The sequence below is a fragment of the Rhinichthys klamathensis genome, unplaced genomic scaffold (genome assembly GCF_029890125.1).
Source record: "Rhinichthys klamathensis goyatoka isolate OS25496 unplaced genomic scaffold, OSU_Roscu_1.1 h1tg000191l_1, whole genome shotgun sequence".
In the NCBI taxonomy this organism is placed as follows: Eukaryota; Metazoa; Chordata; class Actinopteri; order Cypriniformes; family Leuciscidae; genus Rhinichthys; species Rhinichthys klamathensis.
The window spans coordinates 6,835,905-6,857,215 of NW_026606717.1; the positions used below are offsets into that span (position 1 = coordinate 6,835,905).

Here is a 21,311-nt window from a genome sequence, read left to right on the forward strand (position 1 = left end):
TGTACTGTATGCAGGTTCTATATCTTCAATTTTGAATATGAAAACGTGCATTTGTTACACGTGATCATAGATACAGTGTTCATTTATAATGAGGTAGTAAAGAATAACAGGGCTCTTGGAATATAAAAATAGAACACAAACGTGTAGGTAATCATTTCAGGGGAAATGAGGATTCAACACTTCAAAAATAAATTCTACATTATGGGAGCATAGTTGGACATTTTCTTTGTGTTTTCCCCATTAATTGTGAATAGCTGCTAAGAAGGCAGGATTTGGGATTTGGGGGAAGAATTGTTCCGAGCCAGATGGGTGCTCCCTACTCCCCCAAGATTTTACATGAAATCCTTGAGACGCTTTCCAAACACCTCACGCTATTGCATTTTGGGTAACGTAGTCTTGTTGATATTTATTATCGCTGGCGTGGCGGTGCGGGAGGCGAGTTTACGAATCATACTGCGTTTAAGGCTGAGTATTAATATTCATGACTTTAAGTCTTTGCCATTGGAAGATATCGACGCAACGTAGTTAATATTCATGAGTAAGCCATCACCATTGGAAGTTTACGCAGCACAGACCTGATTAACATTTATGAGCGATATCCCTAGGATTTCGCGTCTTTCCGAGTCACAAAGTTTTAGCGTTATCCGTTGTATGGCACACGATGAGCCTTGGATATGCAACATAGCGTGATTTTGACTTTCTGTAAGCTTACAGTAGAGGATGGACAAGCGACAGACCGCACCACAGTCAAACCCCGAAACTCCAGACAGGTTAGTGCCAATAACACCCCATATACTATGACACCCCATCTACTCCATCAGTGGCGTGGATGCGTTCGTGTAAGTCGCATTTGATGACGAGGTGTCATAAACCAGGTGTTTCAGCGCGTTTCTTCGGTTTAGTTACTGAGTGAACTTGATGCAAATAAAATCCTTGATCTTAACGTTACTTTGTTTGAATGAGGTGTTGTCTCATAACCAGACATGCTGATAAGAAAGTAGGCTACTTTATCAGCATGAGCAACGCTGATGACTTTTCTTTATTAAAGGTGCACTTTTTTAATAGATAATCAATGTGTTACTCATGGAATAAACAGTGGTTATAATTTTTTATATAAATGATCCACGCATACATGAGATGATGACTCAAGACATAGTCTTAGAAAAAGCTTTTGTTATTCAGTGCAGCGGGTCGCCCCCTCATGGGCGCCGCTGTGTTGATATCACGTGACCAGCCGTGCCATGTAATTGGCTGAGTTACTAATAGTAAAAAAAAAAAAAAAAAAAAAAAAAAAAAAAAAGACTCACTCAGGTTGGGCTACTCTGTGGAGACGGTCGACGTCGAAGAGTTCTGGCAGCGGTTAAAGAAACGTCAGGACAAATTAATAGATTCTAAAAGGACAAATCAGGAACGGTTCTTGAGTTGAAGTAGGTGGACATAATGGACGATTCATCCGATGATGGTAATCAAGATATGGAGTTCCAAGAAGTGCGATATAATAAAAGGAAAAAAGGAAGTAACATGGGTGATGAGTTTGAATGTACAAGTAAAATCAGGGATTCAGGGCAAAGGATGATGAGAAATAGTGAGGAAAAGGAAATAAAAGTAATGATCACATTTGTCAAACAAGCAGAGCAATACATGCATCCTGTTAAACTATCAAAAGCGATAGAAAAAGAAGTGGGATCAGTGAAAGGGGCAACATGTATGAGCAATGGAAGAGTCTTGATTAAGTGTAAGGATGAAAATCAGAAAGCAAAGATTCTAAAACTGAAAACACTAGCTGGTGGTAAAATAAGTTGTGCTGGAATAGATATGAAGAAACGTGGTGTTATTTCAGCAGTTCCTTTAAATGTAACTATGGAAGAAATAAAAGGAAACTTGATTGGAGGCAAAGTTGCTTTGGCTAGAAGATTGACGACATGGAAAGATAATGAAAAGTGTGATAGTCTTTCTGTGCTGTTACACTTTGAAGACAGCAATCTACCAGTCAAGGTAAAGCTAGGTTTCATCAGTTATGTGGTACGGGAGTATGTACCCCCTCCTTTGCGTTGTTATAAATGTCAGCGCATAGGTCATACTGCTGCTGTTTGCAAAGGGAAAATGCGTTGTGCAAAATGTGGAGGGGAGCATGAATACGGGAAGTGTCAGGAAGGAGCTGAGATCAAGTGTTGCAACTGTGGGGGAGAACACAGTGCTGCATATGCAGGATGTCCAGTGCAGCAACAGGCTCGTGAAATCCAAAAGGTAAAATCCACCCAGAATGTAACATATGCAGAAGCAGCTCGTAGAGTGAAACATGTAGGCGATACAAGAATACATATTGGACCGGAACAAACCTCTCAGATTGACAAGTCAATGGAACAGCTGAACTTGATAAAGAATGATTCAAATGACAACATTAACATGAACAAAACTGATTTTGTGGCTTTTATCTGTGCAGTGGTGAATGGCACTGGGCAGGTAGGAAGAAGATCTGATAAAATAAAAATTGTGGTAGATTGTGCAAACAAGTTCTTGAACTGCATCGGTATATCAGCAGAACAAATTCACAAGATTCTACAGTCTAAAGAAGGGAGAACAGAAGGTGGTATAACAACAAATTATGATGCATCTCAATGTAATGATATATAACATTATCATGTCTTTCCTGTTGCTTCATTGGAATGCCAGAAGCCTAATAGCTAATGGACAGGAGTTTAAAAAGTATATTGCAGATCTGAATAAATCTCCTGATATCATTTGTATACAAGAAACATGGTTATGCAAGTCATTAGACTTTAGGATGAACGGCTATGAGGTAATAAGGAAGGACAGGATTAATGGTAGAGGTGGGGGATGTGCAACATTCATAAAAGAAAATCTGATATATAGACAAAGAAGTAATGAAGGTAATGCAGAGAGTATATGTATTGAAATAATGGGTACACAGGGGGTAATCAGAGTGTTAAATTTCTATAATCCATGTTCAGAATTAACGATAGATATCCTGAAAAGTGTTATGGGAGAAAAGGCGAATAAAATGATTATATGTGGTGATTTTAATGCTCACAATTGTATTTGGGGTAGCAGGAGTACAGATAAAAATGGAGAAATAATAGAAGAGTTCATGGAAGATAACTCTTTAGTATGTTTAAATGATGGCAATCCAACAAGAATAGATATAGCAAGTGGTAGAATGTCATGTCTGGATATCACAATAGTTTCAGCATCATTAGCTGGTAAATGTGTATGGTCAGTATCTAAAGATAATATAGGAAGTGATCATTTTCCAGTGACTTGTGTAATTCAAAATAAGATTCAACTACAAAAATGTAATTTTGGTGTAAAATGGATATATAAGAAAGCAGATTGGGGAAAACTTCAAATGTTATGTGAAGAACAATTCAAAAATCTCTCAGTAGAGGGTAGTGTTGATGACAGATATAATAAAGTAGTGAATGGCATTTATTTTGCAGCTTCTCAGTCTATCCCACTATCAAGTGGTGTAAATACAAGAAAGAATGTGCCATGGTGGTCAGAGGAGTGCTCGGCAGCAATCAGAGACAGGAATAAAGCATTTCAGTTTTTAAAAAGAACACTCACACCAGAAGCAGTCATAGATTATCAAAGAAAAAGGGCTTATGTTAAAAAGATTATTAAAAGTACAAAAAGGTCAGCATGGCAAAACTTTTGCAATATGATAGGGAGAGAAACTGAAATAAATGCAGTCTGGCGTATGATTAAAAAGATGAATGGAATTGACAGTTTTAAAAAAATACCTGTAATGGAGGAAAATGGGAAGGTAGCTATCACAGATAAAGACAAGGCTACTATGTTGGCTCAAACATTTGCTAAAGCTCATAGCATTGACAATTTAGATGATACATTTTTAACAAGACGTCAGCAAATTAAGAATATTTACGGAGATGTTTGCAAGAAAAAACAAGATTTTAATAATATTTTGGATGATGAGTTTAGTTATTTTGAATTAAAAACAGCAATTAATAACTCAAAGAGTACCACACCAGGAAAAGATTTGATAAGTTATAGAATATTAAAGAAATTATCACCAAAAGCATTAGAAATATTACTGGATTTATATAATTATATATGGAATGAGGGTATCCTTCCTAAACAATGGAAAACGGCAATTGTGCTCCCTCTTGCTAAATCTGGGAAAGATATAACAAAATCTAGTAATTATAGACCCATCGCTCTTACCTCTACACTATGTAAAGTAATGGAAAAAATGATTGTGAGGCGAATGAATTACATTTTAGAGAAAAGAGAATTGTTATCAACATTTCAAAGTGGTTTTAGGAAAAGTAGGTCTACAGCAGATGCTTTAGTATTGTTTGAAAATGAAGTTAAAAAAGCTTTTGTAATGAAAGAGTACATGATTGCAGTCTTCTTTGATATAGAAAAGGCTTATGACACTTTATGGAGGGAAGGTTTGCTAATTAAACTGAATAAAATTGGAATAGGTGGCAAATTTTATAATTGGGTTTTAGATTTTTTATTTGAACGCACTTTTCAGGTGAAAATTGGGGAAGAATTATCAGCTCCTTATAACATTCTAAATGGAACTCCACAGGGTAGTGCAATTAGCCCGTTATTGTTTAATTTAATGATCAATGATGTTTTTGATAAAGTGAATAAACCAGGAATAGGATTGGCTCTTTATGCAGATGACGGAGCATTATGGAAGAGAGGCCGTAATATTAAAAATGTGGTTAAAGGTATACAGGAGTCAATTAAAGAAGTGGAAGAATGGTCATTGGATTGGGGTCTAAAGTTTTCAGTCTCTAAAACACAATATATGCTATTCACAAAGAACAAGAGGAATGAACATTTAGATCTGAAGTTATATGATCAAACATTGGAAAGAGTACCTGTTTTTAAATATCTTGGATTATGGTTTGATAAAAAATTAACATGGAAATGTCATATCAGTAAAATTGAGTCAAAGTGTAAAAAAATCTTAAATTGCATGCGTACGGTGGCTAGTCACAATTGGGGAGCTAGCCGTAGTGCATTGTTGTGCATGTATCAAGCATTGATTCGTTCTTGCTTTGATTATGGATGTATTGTATATGGGTCGGCAACAAAGTCTTTACTGAAAAAATTAGATATAATTCAATCCAAAGCATTAAGAATATGTTGTGGAGCAGTTAAAACATCCCCTGTGGATGCAATTGGAGTAGAAATGGGAGAGATGCCTCTAGATATTAGAAGGGAAAAACTGGCAATTACATACTGGGTAAATCTTCAACAATCAGCAAATAATCACCTTACTCGCAAAGTATTGGAGGAGTGCTGGGAATACTCATATGATGAAGGACACAGTTTTGGATGGAAGAGCAGAGTATGGGCTAAGGAATGTTGTATGGACAATAAGATCTTCTGTCCCAATATACCACTTACTGATACTCCACCATGGAAAGTCCCTGAACCGCTTGTAGATTTGAGTTTACTAAGCAAGTCCAAAGAGGAGTACATTGGAAATGAGATTAATGCCTTTTTAAATAACACATTTTATTCAGTATTACAAATATTTACAGATGGTTCTAAGGAACCTATCAGTCAAAAGGTTGGATTAGGAGTATATATTCCATATTTTAAAAAACAGATTAGTTTGAGGTTGACCGATGAGATGTCCGTGTACACTGCAGAGTTAACAGCTATAATAATAGGCCTACAGTGGGTTGAACAAGTCAGACCAAATAAAGTAGTAATATGTTCAGATTCTTCTTCAGCTTTAATTAGTATAGTACATGCAAGATCAGACAGAGAAGATTTAATAATGGAAATATATTTATCATTATACAGACTGAAAGAGGCAGGAATAGTGGTGTATTTTTGTTGGGTACCAGCACATGTTGGGGTATCTGGTAATGAAGTTGCTGATAAACTAGCAAAAAAAGCACTAGACAAGAGGGAGGTGGATGTTAGAGTACCTATGGGGAAAAAGGAGGCAAAATCGATTTTAAAGAGGAAGTTAATGAATAAGTGGCAAATTAGATGGGATAGTAGTAGCAAAGGGAGATGGTGTCATAGTATCACACAGACAGTAGGGAAGATACATTGCCAGGGAGGAAATAGGAAAGAAGAGGTATTGCTGTCTAGGTTAAGACTGGGACATACAGGGTTAAACTCAACACTGGCAATTATGGGGTTACATGAGAATGGATTATGTGATGCATGTGGTGTATCTGAAAATGTATGTCATGTATTATTTATTTGTAGTAAGTATAATATTTTTCGGGATGTATTATTCAGTCATTTGAAAAATGGAGAGGATAGAATGAAGAATGAGGATATTCTAGGAAAAGGTTTAATAGACAGGCAGATATATAGAGCATTAATTGCGTTTATATATGATTCAGGTTTGGGATTTAGATTATAATGTGTGTAACGTTGAACCCGCCATGGGGGCTGAGTGTGGACGGAGGAGCTGAACACGCAGCGCCGGATGAAGCTCAATGAAACCTCTATTGCAGGTATGATAAATAATGATGATGTATGTGGGATGATATAGTTAGTAGACAGGCAGACAGTTTTTAAAATTCAGACTTATCACCCAAGGTTAATTTTCCATCCAGCACAGTAGGTGGCGATAATGCTCCTTAGGAGTTAATCGCCATTAAACAACAAGAAGAAGAAGAAGAAGAAGTAAAAAAAAAAAAAAGTAATTATAATTCCTTTTAGCCAGTGCTCAAGACATTTTTACAAAGTATGAATATAAAAGTACATAAGCTACAGATGCAACAGCAGAGTCTGAGTCAACAACATAACTATTGAGGTGAATAAGAGCCAGCTGAACATGAACAAATGCTCAATGAGTGCGCTTATACATATATTATTGTCAGAAGTATTTCGTAACTCACTAACACTTTTATATTATAGTCCCACAGGGGCTCATGTTGAATGGTGCAAACAACTGATTGCAGCCACAATGTCAAGTCCGATCTCTGGATCCATCAGCTCGGAGACGATTTCTAGAGAGTGCAAGGTATGTGTATGTGCTAGTGGTTATATTAATTATTATTATACTTTTTTTTATTATTATATCTCAACACAGATCTCTTTCGGTTTGAATTGCATTACTTTTACAAAGAATACATCTGCTTTCTTTTGTTTTGTAGATACTTGTGACACTAATGTTCCTTGATTTATTCATGTTTTTTTTTTTTTTTTTTTACTTATATTTCATCAATGTGTGGCAATACGTAGAGGCAGTAGACCGCGTACAGAAGCAATCAATATGACGAAACATGTAAATGCTCACTAACTCAAAACAGGTTTCTGTTTTTTTTATTTATGCATTGCCAGAGATCTCCACCCAGTGTTTTTAGTTTATACACTCTTATGCAAGAGTCAGCACAGTTTAGACAACTGCTGTTTTTGTCACGAAACGAAACCACAGTGGGTCAGAACGTTGCTGATCAAGTTATTTTGTCATGTCTACTCTCCACTTGTTTCTGACTAATTTCATATGAAAAAGAAAGTATTTACTCCTCATTTTGTGCTGGAACACAAAGGGTTATTTTCTCCTGGCCATATCCTAGAATCATAAAAGAATCATAAAAATAGTCCAGATAACTCAAATGAGCTTTGTGTGAGGAACAGGCTGAAAAAGCATGCTGTTAACCAGATCATTAAATCTGTTGAACACAACAACAGATTTGTGAATCATTCAGACCAGTTTAATGAACTAGATCAACTGATTCTCTGAAAAGATGGAAAATCTGTCTGTTCCTCACACAAAGCTGTTGGATGATTAGCAAGACTTGGAATATTGTGCACAGGTAATATGGACCAATTTTATAATACATTCATGGGGGAAAAAAGCTATGGAACTTCAAACATTGATGACTCTCGTGAGTTAAAATCTACTTTTCTGTTAATCATGCAGAACCTCTGACTCTGACACTGCTTCTGTTTCGGTTATTTAAAGGGATCATATACCATGTCAAATTAATGTAAATCTAGTCAAATTCAACTTTTAAAAATAAAATAAAAGTTGACTATGATAACAAATTGTAAATTTCAGAACTTCTCTCTCCAGTCCAAAAATAGCCTGTATTGAAACATAAAAGTAATGTCATTTTTTTATGTTAAAATACTTTCGCCCATCCCAGTCAGTACCATACTGTTCTTTTCAGAGTTTTTGGTGCAGACACCTTGACTAACATTTAAGACTTCTGGAAAAATATAAAGCGACACAAAACGTGTATGAGCCCTTTTGACCTTATTACACCTGCGTGAAAGCTTGTAGTTCTCATAGTTTCTTGAAATGATTGCATCTTTCTGGTGTGTGGTTACATGCACTGCTCTCTTTTTCTTCCTCTTTCCTCATCGATCTCTGTTTTTTTCTGTGGTGTTGTGGTGTTTCTTTGGTGCAGGACTGTGATGTGGAGGTTAAAGGATTTCTCTTGGACAGTGACCCTCAACAGACTGCCCCCTCTTCGGCAAGTCTTCCTCTGTGTGTGTTTGTGTGTGACTCATGTTAACATTTTGACATGATTACTTGCTTACAAACAGAAATAGACCGTTTCAAGACACTTACATCCAAAAAAAAAAAAAAAGTAATTTTAGGGTTAAATGCTATTTAACGTGAAATAATTTGTCCTCTTCTCACTCTTTTTCAAGCTCCCGCTCATGAAATAACATTGTAACCCCCTCCCAATTAACGCTGTAGATGGTAGTAAAGTACGTGAATTTGTATGCATGAATGTATGTGAGTCCATCCCCGTCTTTGAACTCTGGTACTGGTCATGACCATGGTTTAAGGCTACAGTATTGTTCAAGACACATGCTTCTGTTTCACTTGTTGCAAGTTTTTTGTCGCTAGTAACAAGACAGATGTTAACTTTACCTTGTGTGGTTATGTCAGAAAGTGGCACTGGAACAGGACGGGGGCATGTCTGTCCATCCATCCATCCATTCATGTCTATATCTATATGTCTGTCCGTCTATCTATCTGTCTTGTCTGTCTATCTATCTATCTATCTATCTATCTATCTATCTATCTATCTATCTATCTATCTATCTATCTATCTATCTATCTATCTATCTATCTGTCTATCTGTGTCTGTCTGTCTGTCCATCCATCTATATGTCTGTCTGTCTGTCTGTCTGTCTGTCAGTTCATCCATCCATCAATCTATCTGTGTCTCTCTATCTGTCTGTCCGGCCGGCCGGCCGTAAAATCTTGTAAATGTGGATTTCTTGCATTTATAATGAACTGTTTTTTTTATATTTACCATAATTTTGTTGTCCATGTAAATGCATTAATTATAATATTTGGATATCATTTATTTTCATGCTTGCCTGCAAAAGCACTTTAGATTTATTACTGTGAACACATTTTCAGTTTGTTTTTACCCAGTCTAAATTATTTTCTGTGCCGCAGATGCTGTCGAAAGAGCATGATTTGTATTTTAATCTGCCACATGCCTTTTCTCCATTATTGATATAGCACATGACATAATGTGTGAGGGGGAAAACACAAATGGCTTGACTCATATGCCATTATGAAATATCACCACCCCGTGCCATCTTTCTAGGGCTTTATTAGCATAATGCTGAACAGATCTCCATAGATCTTTTGTCTTGGTGAAGGTCAAGCCTGTTGAATTCCACAGTGCTGTCGTTGTCCTGCAGCTGGACCGCAACAGAATGACTGAATTCTCAGATTCGTCTGTGTCCACGAAGCTGCCAAACAGTTCTGTCACTGTGGGTGGAGCAGACCCTCATCCCGCTGAACACCCTACTGCTTGCTGACAGCAGTTTGCTCACGAAAACAGCTTTTTCAGGGCCAAAACATTTACTTGTGGTTCATGGGATCTTAAAAGATAATGCATGTAGACCATAGTTTACTAGTTACTGGTGCTAAATTCACCATCAAGATGCTACAGTTTTGTCCATGTGTTTTAGCTATGTGAAGTGCATATTCCCTTCTGTCAAAGTTAATGAAAGCATAAAAAGATATGAATCTCACTGAGATTTTCTCCAGTCCTCTGAATTACAGCTCTGCCTTCCGCGTTTAGTTCACAGCCTCAAACATTGGACCGGCTGTTTGCTTTAGGCAGAGAGAGAACTTAAAGTTTGGGAGTGGTGGAAAGGAAACCACATACAGAGTATTTTTGTATCTGGAGAGGTATTTTTCTAAATCTCCATTTGTTTAATTCTTGTTTAACGTGTGTGTGTGTGTGTGTGTGTGTTTTGTAAAGCCTCATTCAGACTATCAGTCTAAATTAGATTTTTTGTGCATATCAGATTGAAACCCGATCAGATTTAGCAAGTGTGAACGGCAAAAAATCCCATGAAATGCGATTTTTGTTTGTTTTTTTGTTTTTCTTTTGAAAAAATACATTCATATGTGGTTGTCATGATGTATATAGGTCATCTTGCAACATCTGTATTGCAACCCCCTCCATGTTTTGGTGTTTGCTGTGGTTGTTTTTGGCATATAGCTACCAACGCAAGCTCTTCAGGATTACATGAAAATCCCAATCTGAAGCAGGTTGGATATAAACTTTGCAGAACACTTTGCTTCAGGGTTGAAGACCTACTGTATGCCATAGACTTTCACTGAAAGGGGGACATGGGCCATATTTAGGTACCATGATATTATAGTGACATTGGGCTCTGGGTTTGCTGATGACTTTACCAGAAACACCTTAGCAGTTGGGTGAGTTTTACATATTCTGATTATGTACACATTAACCTAACTGCAAAAAGCCACAATTCTAGATTCTAGAAATTCAAATAAGACAGCTGGCATATGCCTGTATTAATCAGAAGAATTTTGGATGATTTCAATAACTTCTGAACTTCTGAAGAACATCTTATCAGAAAAAATCTTATTCAGAATATGGACCTTAATTGGAAAATAATGTGCATGTAATCATATCAAAATGTGTTTGTTCCAATGTCTGACAGGCACTCAGAGAAGGAAATAAGCAGGCTCAGATGGAGGAGGCTCCACGTGTTCCTGGAGAAACCATCAAGGCTATCGGTAAGGACCTTAACACGTGCGCATTCCTGGTTTAGGATCTTTTTACCTGATGTAACAGCACAGAACCACCATGAAGCATAGCAAGTTAAACATAATATGACATAAGAAGTTATAATTTAGATCAGAAGGTCAGTGGACAAGGCTTTACATATTATTGTCGTCCTTTTTAGGTAGTATAGGTTAGGCAAAAGTGGATGGAATAGTCTTCCACACATATGCACAGCAATGGTAGATAACCTTTGTACGCTGTGGTGTTTTCACAGTCAAAGACGTCATGTATATCTGTCCATTCTCTGGGGTTGTGAGAGGGACTCTCACCATCACTGATTACAAGCTCTACTTTAAGAGTCTGACACGGGTAAACCCACTCTTCTACCTATTTTTACATTATCGAAAGGCAGTCACATACGGTGGCCCAGGAGTGCACAACACAACGAAATTTAAAAAGCAAATATACCGTAAGTTCACAACACAACGAAATTAATCCACAACACAACGGAAATTAACCACAACACAACGGAAAATGTACAACACAACGGAAATAAGCCATGCAAGTCTGTCATTTAGGCTACATAAATTTATAATGAGAACATTATAATTGTGTGCTTGGGACATGGATTTTAATAGTGAGACTTTTGTTTTTGTAATCAGGCTCTCAAAAATTATATAAAAATTTGGATTTAGATTTATCTGCCAATACATCGGTTATCGGATTTCAAATATAAAGAATTATCGGTTATTGGTATCGGCCAAAATTTTCATATTAATTATTCCAAACTTTTGAACAGCATTGTACTGAGTTTCTGTTGAGTTACTGTCTCAGTAGATTGATTAAATTAGTGCTTTTATTCCAGTGTTTTCTCAGATCTCAACAAGTACAAATGTTTTGATTGGTTATTAAGGTTGTTTCTGTGTTTGCGAAAGGATTCTCCATTTGTGCTGGATGTGAATCTTGGAGCCGTAAGCAGACTTGAGTCTATCGCTGTTCAGAGTCACGGAGACAACACTCAAGGACTTGAGATAGTCTGCAAGGCAAAGGACAAATCAGTTTTCTTCTTTTTTCACCCTTCATCGGCTCTTGGCCAATGGAAACTTGTTTCTGCCACTGAATAAAAAATAAAAAAAGCTCAAAAAGAAAATGTTTTTTTCTCGCAAATTTTCTCAGAATTGCATGATATAAAGACACAATTGTGTGTTATAAAGTCAGAATAGTGGGATATAAACTCACAATTAATAGTTATAAAGTCAGAATTGCATGATATAAAGTTGCAATTGCGTGTTATAAAGTCAGAATTGCAAGATATAAACTCGCAATAGCGATATATAAAGTCAAAATGGCATGATATAAAGTGGCAATTCTGATTTCTAAAGTCAGAAATGCGTGATATAAAGTTGCAATTGCTAGTTCTCAGAATTGCGAGATGTAAAATCGCAATTGCGAGAGAGAGAAAGTCGCAATTACCTTTTTTAATTTTTTATTCTGTTGCGGAGACAAGCTTCCATACGTGGCCCCTTCCCTTTTCTGTCTTAGCTTAGCTTTCTATTCTCTTGCACACTCTTTAAAATTAACCATTTCTTTTCACAGGACCTGAGAAACCCCCGGTTTGCGTACAAGAAGGAGGGACAGAGCGATTTGGAGGTGTTTGAAATAATGTCAAAGTATGCGTTCCCTCTCTCCCACAACCTGGTACGACTTCTTGAAAACACCCACATATGACACACGCGTGAGGATGTGCTATACACACCATAGCGCACTAGCTGACGATGTTTCAATGTGTTTAATGATACACATTCCTTCTCTTCCCTCAGCCTCTCTTTGCCTTTAAATACCGAGAGAAGTTTCCAGAAGATGGCTGGAAGATCTACGACCCAATCGCTGAGTACAAGAGACAGGTAAGAACTGTCATCACCACTCACCATATGCAAAATGTGTTTGTATCAGGACAGGTAATCATTTTGGTATTGCAGTATGTTCTGATGTACCTGATGTCGATGTTGTGGGTGATGGCAGGGTCTTCCAAACGAGAGCTGGATCATCAGTAAAGTGAACAGCAGTTATGAGGTGTGTGAGACGTATCCTGCTCTGCTGGTCCTGCCTTCAAACGTCACAGAGGACGAACTGAAGAGAGTGGCGGCCTTTAGGGCCAAACGGCGTTTCCCTGTAAGAATTTTTTTTTTCTTGAAAAACCTTGGATCTCGGGCCTTTGTTTGGCCAATTGAAATATCCTCTAGCAGCATCTGTATTGTCATCAGTGCTATTATAGTTAACGAAAACGGGTTTGACTCTCAGTACAGGCATGGTTTGCAGTGTGTGTGTGTGTGTTCACTACTCACTTCTTCTAATGTGTGTGCTCTAACTTGGATGGGTTAAATTCATAGGACAAATTCCGAGCATGGCCTTCACATGTCACTTTCACATAAAGCAGTGATATCAAGTGGCTGAGTTGTATACTTACTTTTTAATTTGCCTTTTCATTAACACCATTATTTATCAATTCAGACCGATTTGCAAATACGGAACACACTCGAAAACGAGAGACGGTCTTTACCACGTGAATATCGCCGCAACCAATCATAACGGCATGGAGGCGGTTTTTAGCCACACTGTTTTATTTGTTCTGTCATGACCATCTTCTTAAACGTAATCACATTCCCTCAGGTGCTGTCCTGGATTCACCCCGAGAGTCAGGCCGCTATAGTGCGCTGCAGTCAGCCACAGGTGGGCCCATCAGACCGTCGCTGCAGGGAGGATGAACGGTACCTTCAGACGATACTCGACGCCAACGCTCAGTCTCACAAGCTCTGCATCTTTGATGCTCGCCAATGCACTGTGGCTGACACCAACAAAGTAAGAAACTGTTTTAAAAAACAAATACTGCAGCCAGTGTTGGGGGTAATGCGAGTTACGAAATCAGATTACTTTTTTCAAGTAACTTGTAAAGTAACGGATTACTTTGAAATTTACAACAAAATATCGAATTACTTTTTTAAACAAGTAACGCAAGTTACTTTGTTTTTCCATTTATTGCATGACATCTGTTCTGTCCCCATGTTGAAAGAAATCGTGATTAAGGTACCACATTATGGTTATTGTAGTTCCAGACTAAATGTGAGCATTTACTCATCTCTCTTGCACAAAAACAGATTCAGCAGTCCTCAAAATGAATAAAAACTGTAAAATGCGAACTCAAAATATTACACAACCCCTGAATAATTGAAAAATGATTAAAAAATAAATAATTCAGTTACTAAAAAGCAAACAAACAAGCCTAGCCCAGGTGAGGAAAAATTAACGCGAAAGTAATGTAACATTACTTTCCATAAAAAGTAAGTAAGTAATGCAATTAGTTACTTTTGTAGGGAGTAACACAATATTGTAACGCATTACTTTTAAAAGTAAATTTCCACAACACACGTTAAATTGATCAAAAGTGACGGTAAAGACATTTATAATGTTACAAAAGATTTATATTTCAAATAAATGCTGTTCTTCAAGGAATCCTGAAAAAAAGTATTAAGCATCACTACTGTTTTCAACATTGATGATAATAAGAAAGCACCAAATCATCATATTAGAATGATTTCTGAAGGATCTTGTGACTGAGAGTAATAATGCCGAAAATTCAGCTTTGCATCACAGGAATAAATTTTAACATTTTAAAATGTCTTCAAATAGTTAACAGTTCTTTTATATTGTAATTATATTTCACAATATTACTGTTTTGACTGTATTTTTGATCAAATAAATGCATTTCCATTAAAAGGAAGAACAAATATTTTTTTATTGAGACAGTACATGTATTGATACAATTGATGTAGTTATGTCCACAAAACTAATTTCCAGCATTAAAGCCTTTAGATCAGAAGGTCAGTGAAGACCAAATTAAATGTTTTATACAAAAATCATATACTGTACATGAGATGTTTGAGAAACCTTGCATACAATGCATATCAGTAAGGGAGGAATTGAGCTTATTAACCTGTTTTAGTTTCTAAATTTACTTAGAGAATCGGTTGATTATCAGTTGTATTCTTAAATACTAAAAAAGTATGAATACTGGTTTCACTGAACCAGTTTAAACCTCAACACAGACTAAAACTAACCAAAAAAATTCAATCTGTCATCGTTTACTCACCCTCATGTCATTCCAAAGCTGTATAACTTTCTTATGTGGATTCAAAAAGAAGTTCAGTTCAGTTTTACTATGAAAGAAATGATAGAAAGCTCATAGATTGATGGGCTGTGTCAAAACATGTTCCCCATACAAATTACAGCATCATGTGTGATGACCATCTTGTGCCAGCAACAAACCCACTACTGTACCAGATTTTCTAGAATGGCTTATATGTGGCTCCACATTTATAGACCAAAGATGGAGGATATGAGAATGAGAGTTTCTACATCAATGTGGAGCTGAACTTTCTGGAGATCCCCAACATACATGTGATGAGAGAATCCCTGAGGAAACTCAAGGAGGTGGTGTATCCTGCCATCGACCAACAGCACTGGTTCTCATCTGTGGATTCTACGCACTGGCTGGAATACATCAGGGTGAGAATCTGGATTATGTCACTACTACACCATGTTCGTTTTTTGAAACCATGATTGAATCAGGTGGTCATTATATATCCTGACTTTCATACTCAGGAATTTTCAGTGATGTTTTAAAATATTTCTTTCACTTTAATTTGCAAGCAAGCAATTCATTGGCTGATTCTGTAGAGAGGCTTGATGAAGTCACCTTCTGGGGCTGGATTCACGAAAATCTTCTAAAGAAGAATTTCTTAAGTTCCAAGATGTTCATAAGAATGTTTCTTTTTCAAGTGAAATTATTTCAAAATCATGCATTACCATAAAAAAGTAACTTAGTAACGCAATGAGGGTTATGTGCAATAAACTTCAGTATTCTGTAAAGCAGGTTTCATCACTTCCAGTTCAGGTCTTTTATATGTGCTTTGTTAAATATAGAGCCGTTTCACTCAAGATACCTTCAAATGAGCGGGAAAAGACGAGCATAATTGATGTCCATCCCATTACTAGCATTAGTATGCAGATTAATATGTAAAAGGTTTTTACTAACATTTAGATATTTAAATCGAATAAAATGGCAACAATAAAGATTACAAGCTACGTAAGATAATTACCTCAAAACTCAAAAGTCCATAGACATCCCCAGTCAGTTCATACTGCCGTTAACAATTTCTCAGACAAGTCTAAGACCTGTTTTCCTGTTTGTTCATAGTTACTTTTTTATGGAGTAATGCAATAATGTAATTCATTACTTTTTAAAGTAATATTACCCAACACTGAAGATAACTATAACGAAAACTATATTAGCCTCCATCGTTATATAGTTATAGCGTTATGTTTATAAGCGCAAGCTACATATATGTCCTCTGCTACTTTAAATGCTCGAGCAGGGTAGATTCTGATTGGCTGTCAATGTTTTTAATGTTCATCAGCTGGGAAAAAAATTGTTCTGAAAGAGATTCCAACAATATAATTTCTCTGTGCCGTTATCATTATAGTTGTGGTGTGGACTCTGCTATTTATATATATATATATTATGTTCACTGAGAATTTCAATGCACTGCTTTTCCATTGATTTTCTATGAAAGAAAAAAAAAACATAATAGAGAATTAACTTGTTTGCTCAGTTCAGCTGGATTTTAATTGGATAATGAAAATATATATGTATTATTTAACCAATCCTGTTTTTTTAGCTTTAGTACAGTCAAAAAATTACATACAGCACCTTTAACAGGTTAAAAGTGCATAAATTATACACTTTTCTGTTTATCATACTCTAGATTTGTCTTTCACACATTTAAGGTTGCTCAAATAATTAATTAATCATTCAAAAATGTGTCATTTAGAAAAAGAAAACGATTGAAACTAACTAAATGTAAAAATAGAAAGTATTTCTTAAAGGTACAACATCACTGTTTTTTCTGTAGCTCTTGCTAGCAGGTGCGGTTCGCATCGCAGACCGAATCGAGTCGGGTAAGACGTCAGTGGTGGTGCACTGCAGTGATGGCTGGGACCGCACGGCTCAGCTCACCTCTCTGGCCATGCTCATGCTGGACGCGCACTACCGCTCGCTCAGGGGCTTCCAGGTGCTGCTGGAGAAGGAATGGCTGAGCTTCGGACACCGCTTTGCTTCGGTCAGAAACATTCTGCATGTAAGGAAAAACACATACTGCATTGAATGTGTACAAACATCTCACTGTATCTTCCTCTACCTCTGTCTGTTAGCGTGTGGGACATGGAGATGGGAATCACGCAAACTCTGAGCGCTCGCCTCTCTTTGTGCAGTTCATCGACTGTGTCTGGCAAATGACACGACAGGTGAGGAAAAAGTGGCGAGTGGAGCTAAAAAAACAAAATGAAACGTGTATGATACGACCTCTGTTCTCTCCACAGTTTCCCTCTGCATTTGAATTCAATGAGCTGTTTCTGGTCACGGTGCTTGATCACCTCTACAGCTGCCTGTTTGGGACATTTCTCTACAACAGCGAGCAAGAGCGAGTCTCGAAGGCAAGAACAGATGTGTGCAACTGTTATGCGCATTAATGTCACTTGGTTTTAGTGCCTGTTTACACCTTGTCACTTTATGCGTTTCCTGTGTTTGGATAACTGTCAGGTCGTGAAAAGACCTGGGGCCTCATTTATAAACGCACAAAAGAAGGCGTACGCCGCTCTCTACGCAATAATTGGTATTTATAAAAAGCAAACTTGACGGTAAAATGTGCGGTCCTTCACGCAAGCTCTGACCCAGGCGTACGCACAAAAACGGGTGAAATGAGAAATGGCGACACCGTCGGCAGATGGAAGAAACACGTGAAAGTGTGAAACACAAAAAGAAAAGTGAAATATGTTCTGCAATAATATTGGCATGTTATACAATTCATCGTCATAAATAAGATGGTAAACAGAACAAAATAATGTACAAAACTGATATTCTCACCAATGTGTCCGTCAGGCGGAGCAGATATAGCTAGATATAGCTAGATAGTCAGTCAGATAGATAGATAATTAGGGAGAGATAGATAGATAGATAAATAGATAGATGTATTATTTGTCCACTGGGGAAAGTTGTTTTCATAGTAAAAATGTCTTTATCAGCTACGGAATCATGGTATTTCATGCATATGCCTTTAGTTTGTTTTATTTTTGATAAAATAACGTATGACGTATGTCTCAACCATTCAGAAAGCTGCAAGAAATTACATTTGCGCTGAACTATTTCCCATTTCCAAGTAGATTATAACCGACATCTGTAGCTTGTCATTTCTTTTTTATTTCGGCTACAGTCCGAGGTTGTGAGGCTACAGCGTTTACGGCGTCTGCAACCTTTTGCCACTCAAGTGCCTTTTTGGCATTAGTAATGCCCACACTGTGCCCTCCAAACAACATTTTTCTCCTCTTTTCCACCTCGCCAACGATAACTTCTACTTCACATTGAGTGAAGTTACGTTTTTTTGAGTTCCTCTCTATGTTTGCCATGATTTCGCTATCGATGAATATTAACGTTTGGGCGTTTCACGGACTATTTATGGGCAACTATGGGCGTGACATGAAGCCGCAAAAGCTGCGCTACATTTAGAATTGATTGTGATTTATTAAGGGAAAAATGCGTAGGATGTGCGTGTGCACGGTTTTATAAATCTGAATATTTCTGTGCGTACGCACGTCCTATGTTTCATCCGTACGCCACTTCTGACGCAAATCCTATGCAAAGTTTTATAAATGAGGCCCCAGGTGTAAATGCCCTCCGGAATGCTTTCGGATTTCAAAGGGACCTGTTATGCCCCTTTTTACAAGATGTAATAGAAGTCTCAAGTGTCCCCAAGATGTGTATGTGAAGTTTACGCTCAAAATACTCCACAGATCATATTATACCATGTTGTAAATGACCATTTTTGAGTGGAAGGAAAAACATGCTGTTTTCTTGAATGTATCTTTAAATGCAAATGAGCTGCTGCTCCCCACCCAGCTTTCCAGAAGAGGGCAGAGCCTCTACAGCTCGTGCGTCGGGTTTTGATCATCATCTCCATCGCGGTTACGCTCACGTGACATTGCAGTTATGTCAAAAACATGTGACGTGTAAAATCCTTTAAATAAAACTGAAAGTAAGTAGCAGACGCTCAACTAGACTAAATGATCTTACCAGTGCTGATGCCCCTCTCTCTCTCTCTCTCTCTCTCTCTCTCTCTCTCTCTCTCTCTCTCTCTCTCATATTTCGGTCTTTGATCTTGAAATTAGCTGATGATAAATAAAATGCGGCTCATGTCTGTTGCTTTGGTTGACGTGAACTGGAATTTAAGTGACCAGGTGTAAACAGTAATTCTGTCATGATTTACTCACCCTCATGTCATTCCATTCTGATTGTGCAGGAGGTTTACAGTAAGACCGTGTCTCTATGGTCATATGTGAACAGCCAGCTTGAGGAGTTTACCAACCCACTGTATGTGAACTACGAGCACCATGTTTTATATCCGGTAGCCAGTCTGAGACATCTAGAGCTTTGGGTCAGTTATTATGTGCGCTGGAATCCTCGCATGAGGCCACAGGTGAGCAGGGGATGCGGGAGATGATAATGTTTAATAACTCATCATTCCACATGTGTTTCAGTGGAAGTAGGTGAAAATGTGTTTTGTGAACTGTAAAGCCTGACATATGCAATCATTTATTTTTTATTTATTTTTTGGAACAGTTTATTGAACCTTTAGACAAAATACTTTTATTAAAATGCATAAATAATATTTTTTTTTAATAATTCCATGTGTTTTTTGAGTATCATATTTGATACATCATACTCAAAGAGGGAGAAAACACCAAATTTGTATTTGTTTAGGCCAAAACTAAACAAAAATATGCATTTTGGTGCAGTTGCTGATATTTATGTGTAATATTTATTTATATAAATTTGGCCATATATGTATATGGTTAAAAAAGTAAGAAAGGAATTCTGATTATGTAGATACTTCACATTTGGGTGCAACAAATGAACTTGGTTGCTCAGGTCAGCTGAATTTTAATCGGATAAAGAAAATATATATGAAACATTTGTACTATTGTTTTTACCTCCTGCTTGTACTTAATATAACTATTTTACAGAGTACAGAGTCCTTTTTTTGCATTTTGATAAAGAAAATATAAAAATACTATTTAACAATTATTTATCAATGCATTATTTATTGTTACATTTTACATTTATATGTATTTATTTTATATACATTTTAATTGGACCTTTTTTATTGTTATTATTTGTTTGTTTTCATTTTATCTTGTAATTTAATTGCAATTGTACAAAAGTTGAAAATGTTGTGATGTAAAAACCTCACATTTAGTGAAATGTTTTTTCCCCCTTGTCTGTCTGTCTGTCAGGTTCCTGTTCATCAGAGTCTGAAGGAGTTGTTGGTCCTGAAGTCTGAGTTGCAGAAGAAAGTGGAGGAGCTAAAACGAGATGCAGCTTCATCACATTCTTTCTTCTCTTCCTCGGAGCATGAAGGCATACCCATGCAGACCACTGTCTGAGCATTTGGTCATGAGTGCCATCTAAAGGCCATGAACCCAATAGCATAGCACTACATTCAACAAACATTTTCCATAAAATGAGTTTTCTATGCATAACTTTTTGAATTATTTTTATTTCGTCACTTATTGTTGGGGGTAAAAATGAAAATTGCACATTCGGTTGATGACTTTAACATCTGAGCTTCATCAAGGGAAGGGTTTCTTTTTTGTTATCAAATTTAGTAGTTAACAATAAAATGTAATCCAGAACAAAAACATGCCTGAATATACCAGTGGCTTTGGCGAGAATGTTCTTGCTCTTTTATTGCCTCCAATAATTACTACTAATTAAAATGTAACATAATTCAGAATCATGCATAATATAAAATCTGTGGATAAATTTGTTCTGTGGTAGCGAGTGACACATTTATTTTACACATAAACTGCCACCTTCAGATAAACTATTATTATTTTAAATGCTATTCAATATTACTGTTACATAAGAAGTACTAAACGTTGCCTAATGCATACATGTTTTATTTTCTAGATGCGTTTGTAATGCCAATTTTTTTTTTTTTTTTTTATAATACTTGTCTAATTTGTTATAAGCTTAAATTTGTAATTGTGTATATTAGTGTTGAACAGAATTTTGTTGTATGAAGAAAAAAATCTTACAAAAACTATATCTGCTGCTTTTGGTAGTCCATTATATCTAATTTCTGATGTTTCTATCTGCAAATTTACTTTTAATTAGACAAAATGTAGTTACTATAGTTACTTTTTTTT

At 36.7% G+C, this 21,311-nt stretch overlaps 1 protein-coding gene across 2 annotated transcripts; it reads left to right on the forward strand.

Moving 5' to 3' along the window:
* The first annotated feature begins 564 nt into the window (after positions 1-564).
* Positions 565-20,965, forward strand: mtmr1b (myotubularin related protein 1b). 2 transcript variants are annotated; one of them, XM_056262234.1, is made up of 16 exons: positions 565-770; positions 6,889-6,994; positions 8,388-8,453; positions 10,930-11,005; positions 11,269-11,363; positions 11,930-12,037; positions 12,591-12,692; positions 12,815-12,898; positions 13,017-13,166; positions 13,665-13,853; positions 15,372-15,557; positions 16,964-17,170; positions 17,262-17,354; positions 17,430-17,543; positions 19,403-19,579; positions 20,397-20,965. In XM_056262234.1, the coding sequence occupies exons 1-16, from the start codon at positions 721-723 to the stop codon at positions 20,544-20,546; spliced, it is 1,953 nt and encodes a 650-aa protein (XP_056118209.1). In that variant the 5' UTR covers positions 565-720; the 3' UTR covers positions 20,547-20,965. The 2 variants fall into 2 exon arrangements, with proteins under 2 accessions (XP_056118209.1, XP_056118210.1); XM_056262235.1 differs by lacking the exon at positions 8,388-8,453.
* Positions 20,966-21,311: the final 346 nt, after the last annotated feature.